Source organism: Dermacentor variabilis, chromosome 4 (assembly GCF_050947875.1).
Source record: "Dermacentor variabilis isolate Ectoservices chromosome 4, ASM5094787v1, whole genome shotgun sequence".
Taxonomy (NCBI): Eukaryota; Metazoa; Arthropoda; class Arachnida; order Ixodida; family Ixodidae; genus Dermacentor; species Dermacentor variabilis.
The window spans coordinates 190,454,116-190,480,792 of record NC_134571.1 but is presented as its reverse complement, the minus strand read 5'-3'; the positions used below and the strand labels follow the sequence as shown (position 1 = coordinate 190,480,792).

The 26,677-nt window shown below is 46.7% G+C and overlaps 1 protein-coding gene across 1 annotated transcript; it reads right to left on the bottom strand.

Annotated features, from left to right (window-relative positions):
* Window positions 1-1,023: 1,023 nt before the first annotated feature.
* LOC142578480 (kelch-like protein 40) lies at window positions 1,024-24,752 on the bottom strand. The gene is made up of 5 exons (XM_075687862.1): window positions 24,727-24,752; window positions 24,176-24,378; window positions 14,183-14,374; window positions 3,161-3,283; window positions 1,024-1,172 (listed from the first exon to the last, which is right to left on the bottom strand). Exons 1-5 carry the CDS (start codon window positions 24,750-24,752, stop codon window positions 1,024-1,026), a joined length of 693 nt encoding a protein of 230 aa, XP_075543977.1.
* Between the last annotated feature and the right edge of the window lie 1,925 nt (window positions 24,753-26,677).

The following is a 26,677-nucleotide window of genomic DNA, read 5'->3' as shown; positions in this document are numbered from 1 at the left end:
AGAGGAAGCGCAAAAGGGAATTCGCTCTCCGCAGCTGCCGCTCATCACGCCAGCCTTCTGAGCGAGTGTCCGCGGCCATCGAGTGAGATGTATTCATGTTTGCCTGTGCGCGGGTGACAGCGTGCTTATTAATTTAGTTAGGAAGCATATTTTTCCCAGTGGTTTATGCAGCTGATAAGGCTACTAACTACGCATAGCTGTCTAATAATTTGTTATCGGAACCAATGCTTCGCCTTTCGGGCGATACTGGGACTATATACTTGTAGCTCTCATTGCCAATGGGAACAACGAAATAAAGGCAACCACTACCATTGATTAGCCAAACGTGGGCAATTTGGGATAAGTATACACGTATTGCTAATGCGAACTTGTTTTGAGAGCGCTACCTGCTTCTTGGCCTGAGTATATGTGGTGACATGCTGACGTCATAAAATATTGCCATGCATTCACGGACTTGTCGGTAAAAAAGCAGATTAGGTTTTCGTGGCGTTTTATTTAAGAGCACGTAACTTGCGACAACTAACTACGTCTACGTAAGCACACACATGTACGTATAGTCATAATAGTGTATTTGGAGGGACCTTTCTCACAGAATCAGTAAGGCCCGAACGTGAATGCCAAGTGATGCATAATTTGTTTTATTCTAAAACTAAGAATGAGGCTCGACTTTATCATTGTAGTGTTCCCCATCAAACTGACACGAAAGCAACGGAGACGTACAGGGACTTTTTGTAAATAGAAGAAAATCAATGCCCAAGGCCTCTGCTAATCTAGGCTTTAAACATAACAAAAGCAGGCATTGCCTAAAGCTTGCAAGTCATCCGCGCACGTACACACGGTCAAATTTTTAGAGACGCTCTATAGGTAGCCTACACATGTAGAAACTTAAGTGTTTTCTTTATTAATATGGATGGTGTTTCTTGCTTTACTTTTTTCTTTGCCCTTCGTGCACTGACTGCCGCGTGCGAGAAAGCGCAACGGAGCCGGAAAGTCAGCGCGGCGAGCTACACACCAGAGCATTCGTTAGCGGCCAGACAGCCTCCGTGCGGCGGCCAGTCCCACCACCACGCACGCGTCCATAGCGCCGAGCGGCTGGCCGAGCGGAGCCACCAGGGAGCGCCACGTATTGGACACGGACGAGTACTGCTCCACCACAGCCGTCAAACCACCATCTGCGTTTACAGAGGCGCGCAGTGATGGACGCCACATGACACACGCAGCTTCACGCACCATAATCTTGCGCTTAAACGCCAAACAGAACGCGTTTTGCAGTCAATGTAAAGATATCTCCTTATAGTTTACACTTTCTTTAAACGAGCCAACTGCTTCTCCTTGCAGCCGGTGTGTCACTTCTGCGAGCATAACTGTGAATTTTGGTTATAAGACGTTTTAAGTGTAATGAAAAGCGGATAACTTCCAGCGCTGCCAATCTGTGCAAAAGGCTTTATCGAAGTGCATATTTCAAATCAGTGCTCTGCTATTCGGAACCGAAAGGCCAGTCCAGTTCTGGTGTCAAGCCGCAATCTCTCTAATGTACAAAAATCAATATTACTGATGATATACTAAGATACTCTCCGCGCCTGACTACGAAGTTGTACAAGTCATTTCGCTATGGAACTGTCGATAATCATTTGAGTTCTTGGCAGCGAAACGCAGTGGCTGCGGGTGTGTTTGTGCGTGTGCGTGTGTGGTGGGGGGTACTTATATTTTTGCCCTTCCTTTCCACTAAAATTGTCCACTAATGCTTCTACGGATAGGCCGACAAGAAATCTTCAAAGAGGAGTTGGCAGAAATGCAACAAATGCAAGCAGACATCAAACTACTCGTCGCAGACCTCGTCGTTCCCACGTAGCAGGGGACGTTCGCGCGCGTTATTAACAGCTCAGGCGAGATAGGGGGGGGGGGGGGGGGGAGCGCATGGCGACCGCTTCACCAGCCTAATGCTCGGCTATTTCCGATACACGTTTCTCTGTGAATGATTGAAGATTCGTGCAAAGATATTACAGTTCGGTGCAACTTGTCTTAGCCAGCACCAAATAACGGTGGTGTAATTTTGTTCCGTTCCATCAAAACGTGTACACCAGCCACCAGAGGAACTTCAGTGAAACGTGTCAAACGCTCGAGGAAGTCTCACAAATCATGCTGAACTGACGTTTCCTAAACACGTATAGGACCTGTATACTTACGATACCAAGCCAGTAAGAAGAACAGTTTCACCATGCACGCGCGCATTTGGTATTAGCACTGCGAACTTGACGTCAAGCAGGGTAGTAGACATTGAAAGCAAAGTTTTGTCGGCAGACCATCGAAACCACACACATGCCATGGAGGAAAATGAAGCAAAGACGTTTTTCGGCTGACGGGAGTTTTCGGTTCACAATGTCGTGAAGAAGGTTGCCGTCAGAAGAGCCGAAACGTATTTTCATTTTCTGCTGTCGTCAGCGTCGTTTCTACAGATTGTCAGTAGTACAGATTCTATATAGTCTGTACACTCTAAAAAAGTTTACAACCTTTGGGGTGTATATCTGCCACACAACGATAATCGTCATCTGCCTTGTTTGCGTTTCCTTTCTTGAAAACGCCGCGCCCGCTACTTTCCTGTCGGCATTGCTATGTCATGCTGATAACGCGCATGCCGTTCGTTACTGGGAAGTACCGGGCTCGCAGCGTTAAAGAAAGGAAATGCAGACAAGACAGATGACGTTTATCGTTGTGTGGCAAGATATGGCTCAAAGGGTGTACATTTTTCTTACACTCTAAAAAAATGTTTGCAGCCTTCGGGGTGTATATCTGCCACACAACGATAATCGTCATCTGCCTTGATGCGTTTCCTTTCTTGAAAACGCCGCGCCCGCTACTTTCCTGTCTGGAATGCTGTGTCATCCTGATAACGCGCATGCCGTTCGTTACTGGAAAGTACCAGACTAGCAGCGTTAAAGAAAGGAAACGCATCAAGGCAGATGACGATCATGGTTGTGTGGCAGATACACACCCTAAAGGGGGCAAACTTTTTTTAGAGTGTAGAGTGTAAGCACGCGCCATTCCGTCGGCGTCGCCTTCTCGTAAACTTGTCTGAGAGCACTCGCTACGTTCCCGATCCCAGATAACCCATTAGTTGGTAGAGCGCGATTCGGCGGTAACAGCCCTGATAGGCACTCACCGGTGACGCCGCCGATGACGTATATCTCCCCTCTGAAGTCGACAACAGTGAAGCTGCTGCGGCTGACGCTCAACGGAGCCACATCCTCCCACTCGCGCACCACGTTCCCCACGTTTTTCAGCACTGCGCAGTGGTGGAAGCGACACCCGTAGATCACCATGCAATGAATGCGAACACACACACGCACACACACACACACACAAGTGTGGTGATTAGGCTATAAGACGGAAGAAATGCTATAGCCTATTTCATTAACTATAAGACGGAAGAAAACGCTACTTATCTACTTCTCTTCGATTCTAAGAAAAAAATAACATTTTGACGCTACCCTTCGTATGGATGGTCGAAAGGTTTCGTTTTCGCTCGACTCTGCACGCTCGACTCTGCACCGCGTGCGCTTTGGAGTTTCAGGTGTTTCGTTATAGCGTCGTGCTGCACTGGTTCTGCTGGCTCGCGAAACTGGGATTTGGAACAAGCAGCGAGAAGTCCACGTCCACATGAAAACGTGGGATGCGCGAACGGTCCGCGGAACTTGGCCAAGGGCAGTTGCAGCGGCGAATCCAACGTTACTCATCACTGTGTGCCAACGAGTGAACCTCCGTTCGAAGTGTTTAAGTGCCGTACCTCTGTCACATCGCGTTAGCAGAGCCGAAAAACCACATAGTGTGCTCGCTGCCCTTTCGTCCAGAGTATTACGAGTTCAACGCCGACTTACTGAAGTCGTGTGGAGAGCCTTTCAAAGCAATGCTTTTCCGTAGCGCTGTTCCGTCGGTCTTGCCTGCATTCTCCGAAGCGCAAGAAAGACTCCAGGTCGAAGACAGGGCGGTTAGTGCGGCATTTGGTTTTCACGAAGGAAAAGCTACAAATGTGCGAATATGTACAGCCATGACATACAGTTGCCGTCGTATTAGTACGCAACGACGCCGGCAGCGCGAGCCCTCAACAGCAGGTCACGTTCATCAGTGCTTAAATTGCTTAAGTCGAGACCAGCATCGCGAGCCAATGCGTCGTTGTCATCGTCATACATTGCAACGAGCGTCAAAGTTGGCGTCATAAAATAAAGAACCAGCTTATCGTCGCGCGCTTTCCCTTCCGCTAGCCACCATAGTTCTGCTTTCGCGCTGCTGTAGGCTCGGTCTTGGCTCTGTTTCTGGCCGCGCGTTTGCGTTTTGCGCAGAAAAGCCGTAGTGCTGTTTGCGGGCGCCGTTTTACTGACCGACGGCGCAACGTCACTATGAGACCATGACGTCACCACTCCTCGATTGGAGGGCGGGCTATTTGAACTGAGCTAGAGGTACGCGGAAGCTTCAGAACGCATTTTCTCTTAAAATAAGTCTCTTCTTCGCAAGAAACAAGCGTTTCGAGGTTCCTCTGATGGTATTTCAACAGTCCACGCTGTCTTAATGTTAACCTTTAGTGCCCCTTTAAAGGGAAGCTGAAGAGTTTTCCAGAAAAAGTCAGTGAGGAGCTGTACGTAATGGTTTTCAACCCACCGAATCCGAATATCGCACGGAAATTGAGCGAAATAAAGCGCAAACAGGTTTTATTTCGACGAGAAGTGCAGCAGCAGACTCGGGCAGCTTGCACGCCTCGTTTCCGCCTGTGATTGGTTGGGCGCCTCGTGATGCCAACATTGGTGTTCGTCCGGACGGGCCACTGCCGCCATACATGAAGCACGGTGCAAGGTGGTTTGGCGCTGTGGTTTGGTGAGACGGTAAGGGTAAATTTCGAGAGCTTGTGTTTCTCTGAGGAGTTCGGCGTTGCTCCCTACATGTATACGTAGCCGGCCTCTCCAAAAAGTAAAAGATGCTAGGAGCAAGCAGTACTTTCTACTCGAACGAAAGCGAAGTGTTAGCATCTCCTCGTGTTAGAAACGTTCTTTGGTGAGTATGTTTTTTGCAAAGCTGTAATCAGCGATCCAGTGAGTTCGTTTCGGGGCAAACAACTGTACTGATATGTTCCTGCGTGCCTCCTCGTGGAACGTAAGGAGGGATGCAATCGTCGGCATTAGCTTTAGCTCGAGCCCAACTCTGGCATAGCCTATTCAAATACATGGAAAAAGCAAAAAAAGTTTTTTTTGAGATAACCCCTGGACCGATTTCAATGAAATTTGTTGCATTTGAGAGAGAAAGCTAAATTGTAGTGACAGTTGGGAGTGGAATTTAGATTTAGGGCCTGAATTATGCACAAAACATTTCAAAATTTCGGAAGTTTGAATAAAAATAGATGCACGAAGTTTAAAATTAATAGCTCTGCAGCAAGAAAAGATATCGCGGTTCTGTAAACGGTATTCATTAGGTCATTCAAAGCGGGCAAATTCAATATGTCAATTTGTACCTTACGTGAATTCGTTACGTTCTGCACAAGGCTGTATTTCCGTATTACTAAATTTTCTGATATTCAAGTGCAACATATCAATTTTGTCCGCTTTAGCTGTACTGTTAGATTCAAGTGACGTAATTGTGATATCATTTTTCGTTGCTGATTTAGAGTTGTAAACTTGATAGTATAGTTTCCTGAAAATTTGCGATTTTGCCAGTTTTTAATAAGAAGTTGAAGATATTGTACCGATCATCAGCATGTGTACGGCACGAGTCAGCATTGCCGGCCGCCACACCCCTGTCCTCTTCACCGTGATTGCTCATTGCCCCCACGACCTAATTCTCGGCCTCGACTTTCTCTCCGCGCATTCTTCCCTTATTGACTCCTCTGCCAGTACCCTTCGCCTTGAGTTGCCGATTCTCGCAGAACCTTCTGACGCACCCCAGTGCCGTTACGCCCCACCGGCTTTATTCGCCTGCCTCCAAAATCAATAGCCTATATTGAATTCTTGTCTTCCCCACCAGTCCCTGATGGCGAGTACCTCGTCACTCCTCTGCCCGACATTCCACTACAGTATGACGTTACCGTGCCTCACAGTATACTTACTATTACTGCGAACCGCACTCGCATACCTATCTTTAACTTTGGATTAGCAAAGCAAATTCTACCGCAAGGTATTTGCCTTGCCAACGTTGATTGTCTCAGCGACCATCACGTGGCAGCGTTATCGACCGATGCTTCTTGCGAGCTTAGCAGGCCCATCGTGCCAGCCTCGGCCGCCGATCCCAAGATACAGAAAATGGTTGCGACGGACCTGTCTTCTGCGCAGGCTGAAGACCTTTACCAAGTATTATCGTCCAACAGAGATATTTTCGACTTCGACGATCGCCCTTTAGGCGAGACGCTCGCGGTCAAGCATCGGATTGTTACTGCCGATGCTACTCCTATTCACCGACGACCTTATCGAGTTTCTGCGTCGGAACGCCGAGTAATTCAAAGCGAAGTCAACAAAATGCTAGACAAAAACATCATTGAGCCTTCTTCGAGTCCCTGGGCGTCACCTGTAGTGTTGGTTAAGAAGAAGGATGGCACGTGGCGCTTCTGTGTAGACTACCGCCATCTGAACAACATTACTAAGAAGGACGTCTACACGCTCCCACGTATAGACGACGCCCATGACTGCCTCCACGGTTCCGGCTATTTCTCTTCTATCGATCTTCGTTCTGGATACTGGCAGATTGCTGTTGACGATATATATGGACAGAAAAAAAAACGCCTTCATCACACCTGATGGCCTATACCAATTTAAAGTAATGCCGTTTGGATTATGCAACGCCCCTGCCACCTTTGAGCGTATGATGGACTCCTTGCTCCGTGGTTTCAAATGGTCCACGTGTCTCTGCTACCTCGACGACGTCATCGTCTTCTAGCCCACGTTCGACACTCACCTTGAGCGTCTAACAGCTATACTTGATGTATTTCGAAAGGCGAAGCTGCAACTTAACTCGTCGAAATGTCGTTTCGTCCACCGCCAAATTACTGTTCTGGGCCACCTCGTTGATGCTTCGGCAGTGCAGCCTGATCCCGACAAAACTCGCGCTGTCCGAGACTTTCCGGTTCCAAAGAGAGCCGCAGACGTTCGAAGTTTTGTCGGGCTATGCTCGTACTTTCGTCGTATTGTTCAAGATTTTGCGGCAATTGTTAGACCTTCTCAGCCCATTTGCGGAATCTACATCAGGAAACAAGTGGGTTGCAGTCGCGGCTGACTACGCGACCAGCTACGCTGTAACCCGCGCTCTTCCGACCAGTTGCGCAACTGACGTTGCGGACTTCCTTCTGCATGATGAATGAATGGTTTGAATGAATGGTTTATTTCATCATCAGTTCAGCATACATATCCAGTGGTACAGCGGGAAGGGGTGGCGAAAAGGCAACTGAATGCCTGACAATGCGCCAATCCCCGCCCAGACCAGGATATTGCACAACACTCAGCGAGTCACTATCTAATACATCAATGTAGTAAAAAAAAGGAAAAAAAGAAAAGAACAGAATTATTGCAGTACACTCAGCCTGTAATACATAATACGTAAATATAATACTACATAATGACACATAATGTAAAACTAATACATCATGTAATACATAAATGCAGAAGAGAAAAAAAAAGAACTAAGCCGTGGTTTTAATAAGTGAACTAGAACATAATTGATATGACCAGCTTATCGAGAAGAAATTTCCATGGCTTAATTTTGAGGCACAATACAGCTCTGGAAGAAAGTATACAATATAAGGAAGTCTTACACGGAAGAGAAAGAGAAAAAAGATGTCATGTTTGAAGCGCCGTTAGATAAGCATGTATCTTTTTTTTTGAAAATTGCTACTGATCGGCTTTCATTCACTATGCTCATGGCCGCCATGTTAGAGTTTAAAAATGAAGGAATAAGGTGCGTTAGTTTTTGCTTGCCGTAGTTGGTTCGAATCCTTTCACTGTAATAGGTGGTTTTCCTAAGATTATACGTGTGTGTTTTCCGCGAGTAGGTATCCTGAAATATATCTGTGTCCGATTTAATTTGATTGTAGATGACTGTCGCTAGTTTTTTATGAAATATATTTTCGAATTTTAATATGCTGTGTTTATGGAAAAGTGTAGCAGAAGGCGTTCGACGCGGAACATTTTCGATTATACTCAAGATTCTTTTTTGGAGCCTGTGAATACTATCTTTATTTGTTTTTGTTGTGCCCCAGATTAATAGGCAGTAATGTATGCGCGAGTAAACTAAAGTGTAGTAAAGCTGCTTTGTCACCCAGAAAGGTAGTAAACATCTTATTTTGCCAATTATGCCAATGGATCGCGATATGTGAGTGCGAAGATTATCTATGTGATTGGACCAACTCAATGTTTCGTGAAAGATAACGCCTAGAAATTTTTGAGTCTGGACGCGCTCAATCAAAGCTCCTTGGAATGTGAGCTGCGGATTGCGGAGAATACAATGGTTCCGAGGTTTAAAAATGATGTACTTTGTTTTCTTAATGTTTAATTCCAGCTTATTTGTTCTCAGCCATAGCGACAAATTGCTCAGCCAAAGGTTCGCTTCTTGTACTAGAGTAGGCATATCCCGACCCGAAAAAAAGACGTTAGTGTCATCGGCATATAATATTATATCTGGTGTTAGAGGTACGTTTACGATGTCATTTATATAAAATAAGAATAGAAGTGGCCCAAGTATAGAACCCTGTGGGACGCCGTACTTTATCTTGCCCATTTGTGACTTCGAGTGCTGCATATCTGTATACTGAAACCGATTAGTAGGGTAGCTTCTTATTAAATCAAGGGGCGTACCTCTTATTCCATATTCATTCAGCTTTTGCAAAAGAATTTCATGCTTGATCGAGTCAAAATCTTTCTTAAAGTCGAGAAATATTCCAATTGTGTGATGTTTTTGCTCAAAATGCTCAATAATTTGATCTTTAATAGATAATAAGGCCTTTTCAGTACACTTGTTGTTCTGAAATCCGTATAGATATTCGGTTATAATTTTTTTAAGCTACAAAAGTTTGCAATTCGTACATATATGACACGTTCTATAATTTTTGAAAAAATGCGCAAGACGGAAATGGGCCTGTAGTTATTCATGTCATTTTCATTACCCCCTTTGTGAACAACGGATACTCTAGCAATTTTCAATTTCTCCGGGAACGTTCCAGTGCTCAAAATAAGGTTGCAAATATGTGCAAATGGTGCGCTTATGTGTTCTGAAACTGCTTTTAGAGGTTCTGCCTTTATATTGTCAAAACCCACAGCACATTGGTTACTTAAATTCTGTATCAGCGAGGCTACTTCCGATTCATTCGTGGGTGTTAGGAAAATAGATACCGAGACGTGTGTTTTAATATATGATTTGTAAGACTGGACAGCACCATTTGAAATATCAGAAGCTCCTGAACTCAAAAAATGCTCATTGAACATATCGGCAAGTAAAGTACCTGAACAAGATCTGCCCTCTATTTGAAGCTGAGGATAGCCTTCGTAGTTTTCCTTTGCAAAAGATCGTTCACAGCGTTCCAAATTGCTTTCTGATCATTGAGTATGTTTGCAAACTTTCTTTCGTAGTAGCTAAATCGCGCCTTTTTAATGTCAGATCCTATCCTATTTCTGACCTGCTTAATTTCAACCAAGTAGTCTAAGCGCTTTGTTTTTATGAATTCGGTGAACAGCTTATCTCTTGCTTTCATCGTTTTCAAAAGTGAAACGTCTATCCATGGTTTTCTCGCCCTCTTGTTTATCTTATGCACCACAATCGGAAAAGCTAAATTATAAAGGTCTGTTAACTTTGTTATGAATATGTCGTAGGCATTCACAGGGTCAGTATTATTGAAAATGCAGCTCCAATCAGTGTCAGCGACAACATTCTGAAAATGCTTAATTGTTTCTTGGTTAATTTGTCTACTATTAATATAAGTTAATTTGTCTATATATTATTTTGATGCATGGTGCTCCGCGTCAATTGCTGACAGACCGTGGCCGTACGTTTTTGGCGAAAGTCATTGACGACAACATGCGGGCCTGCTCCATTCAGCATAAATTTACTACCTCCTACCACCCTCAAACGAACGGCCTCACTGAGCGTTTGAACCGCACCCTTACAGACATACTATCCAAATACGTTTCAGACGACCACCGTGACTGGGACCTGGCTCTACCCTACATTACCTTTGCGTACAGCTCTTCCCGTCTCGAAACTGTCGGCTTTTACCCATTTTACCTCTTGTATGGCTGTGAACCGACGCTACCACTGGACACTGTACTTCCGTCCACCACAGCTTCAACTAGCGCTTATGCACGTGATGCTATCGCTCATGTTGACCATGCTCGCCAACTTGCGCGCACTCGTCTACAAGTCTCTCAAGGCAAACAAAAGCAACGCTACGACCTCCGTCACCGTGATGTCCATTTTGCGCCCGGCACCCTCGTGTTGCTTTGGTCACCATCGCGTAAAGTTGGCCTTTGTAAGAAACTGCTTTCCTGTTATACCGGCCCATATCGCGTGCTCCGCCAAGTGACCGATGTCACTTATGAAACTGTTCTAGCCACGCCCACTACGTCCTCCGGTGTGACAACCAGTCACATTGTCCACGTCACCCGACTCAAGCCTTACAACTCTCCACGTGCGTTGAATATTTAAAAGCACCGTGACGGCGCTTTTGCCGCCGGGGGGTAGGATTACGATATTATCGGTAGATACCCAAGAGACGAGCCGCCGCGAGAACGATGTCGAAGTGGGTCTGTGCCCTTGGCGCGAGGAAATGTCGGCCTGGCGCTCTGGCTCCAGTCCAGTGTAAATAGCTTGTAAATAGCCTCTTCCGTCTGTATCTTTCTACACGTAACAATATAAATAAAGAATTCTAAACAAACTGTCACTAGATTTTACGTGTTTCTTTTAAATGCAACAAACGTCGTCAAACTTGGTGCAGTGATTGACGAGAAAAACGAATTCTCCTTTTACATGTATTTAGATAGGAGCACCCGAGTTGAAGTCTTCCTCTAAAGCTGATATTCTCTCATGTCGCGAAGTCCATGGGCCCAGTGACCAGTTGACATTACCTAGCAGATTTTGAGTACGACAATGTCCGACGAGAAGCTTTCTTATTTGATACGGGAAGTAGGAAAACCGGACCTCACATCTTTCTTTTCACAACACGATTGCACCGCTCTCAGTTCTGTTTTCAACACCATGTTTCATATTGATCGCTGAACAAGGACACCAGGGCGTCTTGATTTTGCAGAACAGCTTATCGCTAACTCTTGGCGTCTGCGGCAGCTTATAATTTTAAGCAAGGATGGTGAAGTTGTGTAGAAGCCGGTTTGGCCGCAAAGCTTGTTTCTGGCTGGATGCAGGCGTAGCTCATTGGAAACACGAGTGGGCAGCAGTCGAAGCCATCAAGCACGTAATGACGTCGGTATTTCATGGTCCATGGTCGCTATTTACAGCCAGGAACGGCAAATTACGTAAAATTGACCTCAGTAACAATTATGTCGGGCATTTCAGTACACGCTTTAAAAACAAGTCAATACCACCTTACGCTTAATAACTAATTAACTAACTATAAGCACACTAAGGCAATGTTATGCGTCATTTAATATCACTGTAACGAATATGCCGGCGGTTACATCCGCTTATACACCGTTTTTTTTCGTAGGCGCCGCCATATTGTGAACGCAGTGGTGCCGCCTATGAGCAGCGCCTTACTGGCTTGGGTGAAAGCGGTGTTCTGCATGGCAGGTATACGCTGGGCGGTAGGTTCTAGTGTTTGTTTTTGCGGTCGTGCGGTCTGTTTAGTATGACGTGCGCCTTCTACGTGGTAAACGGTCCTGTGAGACGTGCTGGAGTAGTTTAAGGCGTCATGGCTGGAGTTTCTGCTGGCGTTGAGGTGGACGATCCTCCATGAGCTGGACGGAACACGCAGCGCGATGTGTGCGCACATATTTGAGCCTACAATCAGACTCGGAGATCAACTGTGTACTTCAGAATGTTCCATTCACTAATATGACCTTATTGCAGTATTATCCTCTGTTTCTAAGCTGCGGTTTTGGAGCCATGAAACATACCCGACGATCGTAACAGCGTGGGTACCGTTCTACTACCATAGGAGCTGTGATGTTATATTTTGACAAGCGTTCAAACTGTTCAATGCAGGTTACATTGCGTGACTACTTGGTTCGATGGATGAGGTTTCCGCCCGTGAATAAAATAGTTTTGGCAAGAATAGCAGCATACCTTACAGTCTGAATTAAGCTTGTCCAGCAAAGGGACTGTTTACGAACTGCGTGAACGTCCTAAGCAGTGGTAGGTGCTGGATTACAGACATTTTTGTTCTATATACCACATGGTCCAAGCACACGGCATCAGCGGTTATGAATCTACAGACGTTGTGCGGCGTGACTAAGCGAGGTCGTATTGCGGCGTTAACCCGTTTTCTCTTGCTTTTTCGAGAAAAAGGATCATAACCGAATTTTTTTTTCGGTTGTGTTCGTTCCGTTCTCTACGACGCACTCACACGTATTACGGAAATTTTGTCTTCAAAAATAGCCATCGCATTCTTTTTATGCGATTCCTCTCATATATTATGGCTTTATACACGCCATAATATATGAGACTGCATGAAAATTTACTGTTAAGGCGGTATAAAACAAGTATAAGACAGAATAATACATTCATGTTAGACCTGGCAATCTTGAAATGCAAGGAACTTAAGTATGCTACCCGCACTGGCTTCACGTGGTTTGTGCCTAAAACGCGAACGAATTATGGTCGCCAAATGCGTAGCTACATTCTTCCACAGACGTTAAATAACGCGCTGTGAATTGATGTTAATTTATGTACTGCTGACACTTATGTCATAGTGCTTTGTGCTTGCTTTCGTTTTTGCCTGTAATGTTCAAATACCGTTTCATTTGTGTCAACGTTGTTATTGCGAATGCTTTACACATGCCGTATGATACACTGCGATACTGTTGCCAAGTCATTGTAGGGTGCGTCGACCTCTGTCAAGCCTTTCTTCTGGCTTTTTGTCGATGCACCCAACATCCTCATGACGATGTTGAATAAAGAATTGAATTGAATTGAAAAAAAAAGCCAATGCCGAAGCGAATGCCGAGGCGCACAGCTTACATTTGTATCGTGCTGGTTCACCAACCGCAGTGATCGCTGTGTTGAGCAGCGCCATCGGCCTCATGCAGGAAGGCTAGCGTAGACATATAGTAATTTCAAGCCTACTAGACTTGAAATGCGCAAGAACGATTCCGGTGCATCACAAATATTTGATAGCGCCTGCCGCTTAGATGTTTCGTGGTTGCCGTAGGTTGGCTGGTCACGAGCATGCGCTCTTATGTTTTGTTTTACTCCCTACGCCAAGCGATCAGACAGTGAGCTGATTTATCATTTAATGCTGGTAATACAAAGAGACCGGTTTTCTTTGTTGAATTAAAACCGATATAAGCAAAATAGTTCACAGCACGTACACACACCGCGACTGATAATGTGCGTACACCGCGGCTGATAAAGCACGTCACATTCTTGCGCCCTCAAGACATATTTCCGCCTACTGTAGTTACCGATACACCGAATGACTTCCCTGACGATCTTATATGAACGAACATGGCGTAAATTTCACAAAGTACGATTTAAAACATCTCGAAATGGTTCCGCAGCAGGCGGCAGCAATACTTTCAGGCAGCGCCGCGCCGGATCGCCCAAGCCACAGAGGAGGAAGGGCTTTCCGCGCGCCCTATCCTCCTCGCCCGATGAAAAGGTCTATACAGGCATGACCATCTGAATAACTTCCAGGGCATACTTTCAAAGAAGTAGCAAAACATCTTAGCAGCCAATACATGCTACCTCGAATCGAGATATTCACTCCAATACGACCACCGCATTGTTTAGCTAAATATCGGGCTGAGTGGTGAAGTGTCGAGGAACTTATCGTGAATTCCCAGCTCCGAAAAACCTTCGTTCTCGGTTTTATATACGTGAAGCACCGTGCATATTCCAACACCAGATCTCTCTGATTATAATATATGTGGTTTATGCCACTTTTCTGGAATCGAATCGAGAGGGCCATTTCCAAATTGGCTTGGATGCTTCATATCACGCTGCGGCCGTGATAGCTCCGTGAAATCAGGCATTGTGACACTGGACGCACCTAAATCGAGGCGGCGGCGCCCGTTGTACCCTCCGATGACGTAGATGCTGTCGTCATGCACCACCATACGATGGTTCGATCGTGGACTAGGCATGGACATCACGAGGACCCACGAGTCTAGTTCAGCGGTGTACTCCTCCACGCTGGAGAGCACGTCCCCGCCAGAGTTTCCGCCACTAACGTAAAGCTTTCCTGCACGCGCGCATGCGCGGTCACCTTGATACAGGCCAAAATCAAGCACATACTAGCGCATAGGAGTCATTGAAGTCGCTTTAATTAGTACAGACGCCATCTTATCAAGATTGCACCGGTGTAACCTGTGCAAGCAGCCAAAAATTTCGTTATTCTCCTACGAAGTGTCCGAAGCAGTAAAGGAAAGATTTTCAGGAAGGACTTGTGCCCAGGAAACGTAGGATTTCGTTATAAGGGACGGTGCTTCTCACTTGGGCTTATATCAACAATTTCGTTCTTGGTGGTTACTTTAGCTCCAACTCACGTGTCCATGAGCGTTCGTTAACACTGAAAAATACATTCAACATAAGAAATGGCAGAAAGAAGAACCGAGGGACGCCGTAACTCACAAATTCATAATATTAGCCACTGTAAGTGCACATATCGAGGAAATTTGCCGCAAAGAAAAATAGCCTAATTTCTCCACCATTCTTGGCGACATTAAACACTTCATATGTGTTTATTTTATTATTACATGTCGGTACACGAGAATACACAGGCTCTCTCAAAACGAGTTAGCAGCGAAACAGCATTCCCGATTTTTTTTTAAGATAACCACTCCAAGTACGAAGGCACAATCATAAGCTAATGTCATCGTTGGAAGACATAGATGGCCCTCAGCCTAAATTTATTAGGCGGCTGAGAAAACCAAGCTGTTTTTCTCAATCACGGCCTATGCTCCCTTCTGTCTTCCAATTAACAGAACAGCGTATGTGTATCCAGTCGCAATGTTGAACGCCTCTTTTGAAGCATATTGCATTAAGTAAGCAGACAACAGTCCTGTAACTGCTTCAATTTCTTGCGTGTATTTTGCAGAAACGCAAGCACAAAGTAAGGAGATAAGTCTTGCGTCAATCTCAACCACTATGCATTATGCATTTTACAATGACGTCGACTTAGAGTTAATTTCATTGCTACTATGCCATATGCAACAGGCGACGCAATATGATAGAGAGACGATTGATTGATGCACTTACATTTTTCCCTTTTGGATCGTAGACTACCTTTAAGACGAATAATTGGGAGCATGACCAGGTATATCAAGATATCTTATTTCAAAACGGTAAATGAAGTAGACTTACCACGGAGGTAAAATGTCATAAAAGCATTTATTAGCTGAACTTTATAGAAAACTGTACTCAAGTGGGGGATACTCTTGACAGGTTTCATCCAGTCCGTGGTGGATGTTTGTCGCTTCTGTGCAAAGTGGTGAGCTGCCACTAACGACGTCATCTCACCTGCTGACCTTAAAGATCCTTCTGTGCCTCTGTGCTTCTGGAAAAAGTTTACTAGGGAGTTCAAGCAGGCATCTGCTGCGTCATCGGTCATCGGTGCAGGCTCCGAGCTAGCGAAAGTGCGAAGGAGCGCGCGGCAAAGCAATGCCACCTACAGGAAAGTCTTGGTGACGTTGAGTGAGGTGAGGAATGAGAAATGAGGCAAAGCGTCGTGGAGAAGGAAGGTCAGCAGAGGTGCGCTGGGTTGGCCTCCTCTAGCAAATGATAGAGATGTTTGCGATACGGAAGGTACCGGGTTGGTCTCGTGATACCATTGTCCTCGCGCGCCGAACGCTATGTGTGTGAGTGAAAGCGTGCGACGGTGAGCCATCATCATCATCAGCCTGGTTACGCTTACTGCAGGGCAAAGGCCTCTCCCATACTTCTCCAACTACCCTGGTCATGTACTAATTGTCGCCATTTTGTCCCTGCACACTTCTTAATCTCATCCACCCACCTAATTTTCTGCCGCTCCCTGCTACGCTTCCCTTCTCTTAGAATCCAGTCTGTAACCCTTAATGACCATCTTCCCTCCTCATTACATGCCCTGCCCCTTCCCCATTCCTTTTTCTTGATTTCAACTAACCTGTCATTAACTCGCGTTTGTTCCCTCACCCAATTTGCTATTTTCTTATCTCTCAACGTTACACCCATCATTCCTCTTTCCATAGCTCGTTGCGTCGTCCTCAATTTAGGTAGAACCGTTTTCCTAAGCCTCCAGGTTTCTGCCCGTACGTGAGTACTAGTAAGACACAGCTGGTTATACACTTTTCTCATGAGGGATAATGGAAACCTGCTGTTCATGATCTGAGAATGCCTGCCAAACGCACCCCCGCCCATTCTTATTCTTCTGATTATTTCAGTCTCATTATCCGGATCCGCTGTCACTACCTGCCCTAAGTAGATGTATTGCCTTACCACTTCCAGGGCCTCGCTACCTAACGTAAACTGCTGTTTTCTTCCGAGACTGTTAAACATTACTTTAGTTTTCTGCAGACTATTTAGACCCACCCTTCTGCTTTGCCTCTCTAGGTCAGTGAGTATGCATTGCAATTGGTCCCCTGAGTTACTAAGCAAGGCAATATCATCAGCGAATCGCAAGTTACTAAGGTATTCCCCATTAACTCTTATCCCCAATCCTTCCCAATCCAGGTCTCTGAATACCTCCTGTAAACACGCTGTGAATAGCATTGAAGAGGTCGTATCTCCCTGCCTGACGCTTTCTTTATTATGATTTTGTTAGTTCCTTTATGGAGGACTACGGTGGCTGTGGAGCCGCTATACATATCTTTCAGTATATTTACATACGGTTCTTCTCCACCCTGATTCCGTAATGCCTCCCTGACTGCTGAGGTTTCGACTCAATCAAACGCTTTCTCGTAATCAATGAAAGCTATATATGAGGGTCGGTTATATTCCGCACATTTCTCTATCACCTGGTTGATAGTGTGAATATTGTCTATTGTTGAGTAGCCTTTACGGAATCCTGGCTGGTCCTTTGGTTGACAGAAGTCTAAGGTGTTCCTTATTCTATTTACGATTACCTTAGTAAATACTTTGTAGGCAAAGGACAGTAAGCTGATCGGTCTATAATTTTTGAAGTCGTTGGCGTCCCTTTTTTAATGGATTAGGATTATGTTAGCGTTCTTCCAAGATTCCGGTACGCTCGAGGTCATGAGATATTGCGTATGAAGGGTGGCCAGTTTTTCTAGAACAATCTGCCCACCATCCTTCAACAAATCTGCTGTTACCTGATCCTCCTCAGCTGTCCTCCCCCTTTGCATAGCTCCCAAGGCTTTACTTCTTCCGGCGTTACTTCTGGGATTTCAAATTCCACTAGACTATTATCTCTTCCATTATCGTCGTGGGTGCCACTGGTACTGTATAGATCTCTATAGAACTCCTCAGCCACTTTAGCTATCTCATCCATATTAGTAATAATATTGCCGGCTTTGCCTCTTAATGCATACATCTGATTCTTGCCTATTACTAGTTTCTTCACATCTTTCAGGCTTCCTCCGTTCCTGAGAACATGTTCAATTCTATCCATATTCTCCTTATGTCAGTCGTCTTACGCTTGTTAATTAACTTGGAAAGTTCTGCCCGTTCTGTTCTAGCTGTAGGGTTAGAGGCTTTCATACATCGGCGTTTCTTGATCAGATCTTTCGTCTCCTGCCATAGCTTACTGGTATCCTGTCTAAAGGAGTTACCACCGAATTCTATTGCACACTCCTTAATGGTACCCAAAAGATTGTCGTTCATTGCTTCAATATTAGGGTCCTCTTCCTGAGTTAAGGCCGAATACCTGTTCTGTTAAGGGATAAGAAAAGAGCAGATTTGGGTCAGGGAACAAACGCGAGTTAATGACATCTTAGTTGAAATCAAGAAAAAGAAATGGGGGGGGGGCAGGGTATGTAATGAGTAGGGATGATAACCGATGGTCATTAAGGGGTACGGACTGGATTCCAAGGGAGGGGAAGCGTAGCAGGGGGCGGCTGATAGTTAGGGGCAGATGAGACTAAGAAGTTTCCAGGGACGACATGACCACAATTAGTATATGACCGGAGTAGTTTGAGGAGTATGGGAGAGGCCTTTGCCCTGCGGTGGGCGTAACCAGGCTGATGGTGATGATAATGACCTGTTCTGTAGCTTGATCCGGAATTCCTCCATTTTCCCTCTTACCGCTAACTCATTGATCGGCTTCTTATGTACCAGTTTCTTCAGTACCCTCCTCAAGTCTAGGCTAATTCGAGTTCTTACCATCCTATGGTCTCTGCAGCGCACCTTGCCGAGAACGTACACATCTTATATGATGCCAGGGTTAGCTCAGAGTATAAAGTTTATTTCATTTGTAGTCTCGCCGTTCGGGCTCCTCCACGTCCACTTTCGACTATCCCACTTGCGGAAGAAGGTATTCATTATTTGCATATTATTCTGTTCTGCAAACTCTACTAATAACTCTCCCCTGTTATTCCTAGAGCCTATGCCATACTCTCCAACTGACTTGTCTCCAGCCTGCTTCTTGCCTGCGCTGGCATTGATGTCGGCCATCAGTACAGTGTATTTTGTTTTGAATTTACCCATCGCCGATTTCACGCCTTCATAGAAGCTTTCGACTTCCTGGGCATCGTGAGTGAATGTAGTGGCGTAGACCTTTACGACCTTCAATTTTTACCTGTTATTAAGTTTCACAACCAGACCTGCCACCCTCTCGTTGATGTCGTAGAATTCCTGAATGTTACCAGCTATATTCTTATTAATCAGGAATTCGACTCCTAAGCCCCGGTAGCACAGGACGTGCCGGATTTTTAGCACTGTATGTGAGTTGTTCTCCTCCTAGCTTCACTGAGCCCTACTATATCCCATGACTGCCTTCTAATTCCTCGATTAGCACTGCTTGGCTCGCCTCACTAGATAACGTTCTAGCGTTAAACGTTGCCAGGTTCAGATTCCAATGGTGGCCTGTTCGGACACAGGTATTCTTAGCACCCTCTGCTGCATCGCAGGTCTGACCGCCGCCGTGGTCAGTTGCTTCACAGCTGCTGGAGACTGAGGGCCGGGGTTTGATTGTTGTATTCATATGTGAGGTTGTGGCCAAGTACTGCTCCAGGGTAGCCAATCCTCTGGTAGAGGGAGTGCGTTACCGGTTCTGGCCACCGATATCAGGCCGCACTCCAGACCTGTTTGTGCTATTTTATCAACACGCGAATTTTTTTCAATCCGGTGGAAAATTGCGCGGCACTCGGATTCAAACCACGGTCCCTTGCACGCGAGGCGGATACTCTACCTCTAAGCCACCGCTGCACCTGCGGTGAGCCAACGATGGCGGCTGAATCTCGCGTGCGCAAGGGGGAAAAGAGGGGAGGAATCGTGCCGTCTTCCTTCGCGCGGGGGAGGGGAGAGAGGGGCCGTCGTACTTCGGCCGCGCGCGGTCGCGTGGGCTTTAAGCGGGAGACACACGGTCCGATCGGGCGTCCGACGCGCCGGAATCGAGGTGTTTTGCCGTGCCGAAGAGCCGGATTGGGGCGACAAACCGGGCAGATTTTCATCGTCCGACGCGTCCAACAACCGCACCGTCGTTTGGCCGCAGCCAATGAGGGCGCGGCTAGCATGTGACGACGTTTCTCCAAAGAGCCGGCGCCGGCGGGCGGTTTCTCGCCGTCTTTTCTTTTTCCTTGAATGTTGCAGTTTCTTTCCGACATGAAATAATTACCAGTTCAGTAAAATTATGTCGAACATGTGCCTGTTCTGCAAAGCATCGCCTAGTGCACTAATATTAAGCTAGTGGCGAGAAAGAGAGTCGCGATACGAGGGCATTTCGGTGGCAGACAGCACACACCGACCATCTGAGCGCGGCTGCTCGCTTCGCTTGCACGTTTGCCCTTCGCAATGACTACGTCGAGTAAACCAAATGTATTTCATTACGGGCGATCTAAGTGGAAAGTGTTAATCGTTTTGGCAAAAATAAGCGCTCTTCGACGAGCTCGGGCTGGATCGCAAGCGCCGTCGGCCACAGCGTCCGCCTACCTAGGTCTACCGGCCCTCTCGCTGGCTGTTAGTGGAGCCGTCAGCGGAGAACTCACCGTCGTGAAGTGTTCTGGGGTATAATTTCAACGCGACAGCGCTAAGGAGCTCGTGTCGCAGAAAAGCCGGTGTCGTCGGCGGTGAGCGGAAAATGGCGGAAGGGAATTCATAAATAAAAACACCTTGCAAGATGGGCAAGATCGGAATCGAACCAGGGTATCCGGAGTGTGAGACGGAGACGCTACCACTCAGCCGTGAGTTCGATGTTTCAAAGCGGTGCAAAAGCGCCTCTAGTGAATGCATGTTGCCTTAGAAACGTGCCGCAGAAAGTTATACTGCGGTGTATATAGGTAATTATGAGCATGTAAATTACAGAAGTTGCAGTTAAATGCGTAGCGAAGTACGTTTCCGCTACATTTTGCGCTTGGCGCACACGCAGAGCCATCTTTCGGCAAACACAGAAGACCCCCTCCTCGTAATGTACGGCGCTGCCTCGACAAGTGGCGCGCCACTCGCCCGCTTCTGCCCTTCGTCTCGTTTGAGCGCATTCGGGCCGTGCGGGAACCGGTGCGAGGATGCCCCAATACTCTTGCGTTTAATAAGATTTCTCGCTCTCTCCTTTTCCAACTTCCAGCGTGCGTCGCTGGAACCCTCGTGTTTAGGCGACGCGGCCCCTCTTTCCGCTCACAGCGCGATACCTAGGTGCAGCGTCCGATGCGGGACGCCTATGACGTGGTCGCGGCACCGTAGCGCGTCTGGTGGGAAACCGTCCTCTGCGATGTGTGGCGTGATGCTGGCGAGGAGTCGTGCGTCTACGTGGTGCTCCCAAGCGAGATAGAGGACGATCCCATCGAGGCGTCAGCCCCATGATCGCGTCCGCCTTCATGGCGCGTCGCGGCCCGGCTGTCCGTGCCGATCACGACGTTTGGCTCGCGTAGATCGTTTCTCTCTCCGAGACACCGAGTTCTTTGGTTCGTTCTGCTTGCTCAGGCGCACGTTTCGTCTTTGTGTGACTCAAGAGCATGCCGAGGGAATGAGTGTGCGGTGCGAACGGGGTGCGAAAACGCTATCGCGTTCCACTCTTGAAGACGAAGCTTAGGCGCCCTCCAAGTTTTTATTCACAGTGTTCGCGTAAAGCGAAGCGGTCTTCTGCAGAGTTGTTTATATTGCGTTTCTCGATGTAGATATCAAGTCATCGGAGCGTACAAGCTGGAGGCTGGATCTGGGCGGAACTTACGCGCCGCTCGATCGTTCGGATGCACGCACCGTGTGGTCCAAATCGTCGTATGCCGCATGGCATGCTCGAACATGCAGCGCCGCACGTCGGATCGGAAGCCGAATCGCACCGTGTCCGTGTGTCTCCTGGTTTATCTTGAAAGTGATATGCTTTGGGGCCACAGTTTAGGTGGGGTGATGGCTCACAGCTTTGCTTGCGCTGTTTTCTCGGCACTCAGTTTGCGCTGAAGTGATAGACAGCACGAAGGTCAGTTCGATCGCTGCTGCTGCCGCGAGTTCTCTCGCCAGCGTTTTGACAGCGATCCGCAGCCATAGAGTGTGATGTGCTCATGTTTGCCTGTGCGCACTGACACCATGCTTGTCGAATTAGTAAGCGAATGTTTACAAGGGGGCGTACTACTGCGGCTGCTGCTGCATATGCCACAGCCGCGCGAGCCCTGTCGCGAATACGATCTGCGATGCGCACAGAAGTCCGATAGCTTCGTGTGCGCTGTAGCACCCATACCCTTGTGCGTCACCCACGTTTACGAAGTGAAACGTTACCGCAACTTTCTTTTGTTTCCTTCTCTTGTTTTCGCCTCTGTCGATGGTTGACGTGCACCACAGGCCCTGCAGCCTCCAGGACCGGTAGCGGTTGCGGTCACTCCGAATGTTCGTCTTAACCGGAGTACTTCTGATACCGTTCGTCTTAAGCGGATTCTTTTGCACTGAGTCTATAAAAAACCAAACAAACGTTCCTATGTTGTTCGTCATATGAGAGAATTCGGCTTAACCAAGTTCGTGTTAATGAGAGCTCACTGTCTTTACTTTTCCGAACTAAAGATACGCTATAGAGGTAATGGAAGTCCATCACATCCCTCTATTAAAACAAGCAGAAGTTCACTGAACGTAAGCGACATGCTAGCGTTTGCTGTGCGGGACTTTAATTTCAGTTGACAAGAAGTTAGAAATCAGTAACCGCGAGGTACTTGCCCCTGAAAGCACAAGCCGCCGCAGCACTTCGCCTTCTCCTCAGTGGCGCAACCATCGTCCAGTGGTTTCGATGCGGTATGTAGCGTTCCACGCTGGCTGTGCGCACGTAGCCTGTGCCGAGATGAGCGTGACATCAGCGAGATGAGCGTGACATCATAACAAGTAAGGGGATCTCATTCCTAAAACTGGCACACTACAGTCGAACTCGAACACAAAGGACACGGGCAAAGCGAATCATATATCGCTCCATATCGAGCGCACACTGCTCACTGACTGATACCGATATAAAACAGCGCCCTCATAACGAACTCGACATTGGACATATATGGAACTCAGGGTTTCCGCGCCCAGCGCCTTAAAGTGTCACCTGCGACAATTGCCCGCTAGAAGCGTGTCCAAGAGAAACGCTATCGAGACGACACGTGTGTGGCGTCATTGCTAGCACCTTCTGCTGCGACGAGGAGCCGCCTCGCCCGACGCCTTATACATTATAGGACGCACTCTCTGCTGTGGATGCGCTGGGTCAGCACTGTGCCGACATTGAGGGAAGTGGACCGCATGAGGTTGATAGAACCTCGCGCATCGGAAGCGCTCTTCTTGGTGTTGCTGAGGTGCACTTTAGGGCGCTCGCAATGCGTATTATCCATTTCGTCGGTGCTTTTTACTTGAGTAAGTGAGCTTGCTCGATTGCCTCGTTGCTTCATTTTGTCCCTGGATACACCAAATCACTATATAATGAACGTATTCATGTGAACAAGGGGATTGCCAGTAATTGCCTGTTCACTGCTGAGGATTTATATTGTCGTGCCGCAACAATGTCAAGAGCCTGGAGCGGCAAGTCGCGCGACAATTTTTCATATATTCGCGGGTTTCTTTCACGCTCGGAAAAACACTTTTATGTAGCACGTATTGAGTAACAGAAAGCTGTATGGGAAGTTTTTCATGTTGCTCTACAATTTTCTCGTTGACGCTTTTCATCTAATTATAATAACTGAAAAGTTCATTATATAATACAGACTAGTTACGAACATACTCTGAGTATGTCCAAGCGACGACAAACAACATTACGTTGGTTCCGTCCAGCTACGTGGCATGTGCACATTTTTAAATCTTGGTGCATGATAGTTGGAAGTATACACATACGCGGAACTAGTTACACGAAACCAATTAGCTGCGAGAAAAAAGAACCAACGAAAACCAAAAAACGAAAGAGTGAAAGTTTGGACAATCACAGACGCCCGCTGCGCATGCTTCAACCTTCCAAGCATCTGAGTTCTTTACTGGATAACGCAACCTATGGTTTGCTCACACGGATGCATCGTTCTCTGTAGCCATCTGGGTTGCCTCGCTCATTACAGGTGTTTGCTCATCCTGACAATCACAAATCACTTTGGTTCGCTGAAATTGTGCAGTACACACACACACGTGCTAGCCTGCAGAGCAAGGAAGTCTTCCTTTCCATTTTGTACATCATCAGCGTGCTCCCGCAAGTTCCTATTGAGGCATCTGCCCGTCTGGCGCAAGTAGCGTGTTTTTTCGCGCTATTTACTGCCATTATGAATCGTCGACAAGCCCACGTAGCCACCTTGCTAAGTCCTCGAGAAACAACATCAAGACAAAGAATTGAAGCTTGTCATATTGACAAGTGCACAAGCGCGCATTCTCTTTCACTAAGCGACAATGAAAGGGTCTTCCTGAAAATAACTTTGTAATACGTATGTTTTTTTTATCTGACGTCATTCCACCGGCTTCGTACCGGTGTGTCCACCGATGGCGTACAGGTGGCCGTCAAGCACAGCGACGGAGAGGAAGGCGCGCGCCACATGCATTGAGTCGCAGTGCTCCCAATCGCCAGTCACAGTGTCGAAGCCGTCTACGGTGCGCAAGTAGGTGTCACCCGTCGTGCAGCCGCCCACCACGTAGATGCGCGTACCGAGCAGTGCCACGCCATGGTACACCCTGCGACGCGCCCACAGATAGATAGTTAAACTTTATTAAAAGACTAATCAGAAAAACCGCTAATGGTCGGGGCCCCTAGTCCAGGGCTTCGCTGGCTCTTGCCATCTTCTCAGCTCTCTGTATCAGCTTGAGCTGGCCGTCGAGGGCCGAGCTGGACAGCAGTGCCTCCCATTGCTCCCTCGTGGTGTTCGTGTCGGGGTGTTCTATGTTGTGTAGTGTGCACTCCAACGTAATGTGGCTCGGGTTGGTGAGGCCCCACACTACGGGCATTCGTCCCTGTAGGCTTTGACAAAGGCTGGTCCACCAGCCGAAACGTCAGTGAAATATACAGTGCTAATTCCAACGTACGTCCTACTCTCGTTCTTCATCGTCATCGTCGTCGTCATCATCATGATCATCATCATCATCAGCCAGTTTTAAGTCCACTGCAGGACGAATGCCTCTCCCTGTGATCTCCAATTAGCCCTGTCCTGCGCCAACCGATTCCAACTAGCGCCCGCGAATTTTCTAATTTCATCGCTCCACCTAGTCTTTTGCCGTCCTCGACTGCGTTTTCCTTCTCTTGGTACCCGTTCTGTAAGTCCAATGCCCCTACGGTTATCTAAATGGCGCATTACATGACCTGTACAGCTCCATTTTTTCCTCTTGATGTCAATTAGAATATCGTCTATACCCGTTTGCTCTCTGATCCAAACCACTCTCTTTTTGTCTCTTAACTATATGCCTAGCAATCTCCCTTCCATCGCTCTTTGTGCAGTCCTTGATTTGTTCTCGAGCTTTGTGAGTCTCCAAGTCTCTGCCGCATATGTCAGCACTGAATCGGTGCGCTTAAACTTAGAATAAATGAAATGAACAGGCTTTGTATGAATTCTCTTTATGATTTTAATGTTATGGTTAGTGTATCATCATCACCATCAGCAGCAGCCTATTTTATATGTCCACTGTAGGACGAAGGCCTCTCCCTGCGATCTCCAATTACCCCTGTCCTGCGCCAACCAATTCCAACTAGGGCCCGCGAATTTCCTAATTTCATCGCTCCTCCTAGTCTTGTGCCGTCCTCGACTGCGTTTCCCTTCTTTTGGTATCCATTCTGTAGCCCTAACGATCCAACGGTTATCATACTCGGCGCATTAGATGACCTGCCAAGCTCCATGTTTTTCTATTAATGCAAATTAGAATATCGTCTATACCCGTTTGCTCTCTATTCCAAACCGCTCTCTCTCTGTCTCTTGAAGTTATGACCTAGCATTCTTGGTTCCATCGCTCTTTGCGCGGTCCTTAACTTGTTCCCAAGCTTCTTTGTCAGTCTCCAAGTCTCTGCCCCATATCGCAGCACCGGTAAAATGCACTGATTGTTCACCTTCCTTATCAATGGTAATGGTAAGCTTACAGTCAGGAGCTGGCAATGTCTGCCGTATGCGATCCAACCCATTTTCGTTCTTCTGTGAATTTCCTTCTCATGATCAATGTTCCCTGTGAATTATTGACCTAGGTAAACGTACGCCTTCACAGACTCTAGAGGCCGACCAACGATCCTGAACTCATGTTCCTTTGCACGGCTATTTATCATTATCTTTGTCTTCTGCATATTAATCTTCAACCCCACTTTTACACCTTCTCTGTTAAGGTCCGCAATCATTTGTTGTAACTCGTCTCCGTTGTTGCTGCATAGAACAATGTTATCGGCGAACCAGAGGTTGCTGAGATATTCGCCGTCGATCTTTACTCCTAAGCCTCCCTAGTTTAATAGCTTGAATACTTCTAAGCACGCAGTGAATACCATTGGAGAGATTGTATGTCCCCGCCTGACCCCTTTCTTTATATGTATCTTCCTGATTTTCTTGTGTAGTATTAAGGTAGCTGCAGAACCTGTGTAGACATTTTCTAAGGTATTTACGTAAGCGTTCTGCACTCCTTGCTTACGTAATGCCTCTATGACTGCTGGTATCTCTACTGAGTCAAATGCCTTTTCGCAATCTATGAAAGCCATATAGAGAGGCTTATTGTACTCTGCGGATTTCTCGATAACCTGATTAATGACATGGATGCGATCCATTGTAGAGTATCCCTTCCTGAAACCAGCCTGTTCCCTTGGTTTACTAAAGTCCATTGTTGCCCTTATTCTATTGGAGATAATTTTGGTAAATATTTTATGTAATACTTGGAGTAAGCTAATGGGCCTATAATTTTTCAATGCTTTAACGTCTCCCTTTTTGTGGATTAATAGAATGTTTGCATTCTTACAGTTCTCTAGGACCCTTGCAGTCGATAGACACTTCGTATAAAGAGCCTCCAGTAT

Excerpts from the sequence above, each read along its gene's own strand:
- LOC142578480 (XM_075687862.1), bottom strand. The coding sequence starts at position 24,752 with ATGACGATGAAGAACGAGAGTAGGAC. Across the intron at positions 24,379-24,726 it reads ATGAAGAACGAGAGTAGGAC|GGTGTACCATGGCGTGGCAC; the intron begins GTACGTTGGAAT and ends GGCGCGTCGCAG. Across the intron at positions 1,173-3,160 it reads CGTCATCGGCGGCGTCACCG|ATGGTGGTTTGACGGCTGTG; the intron begins GTGAGTGCCTAT and ends CTGTAAACGCAG.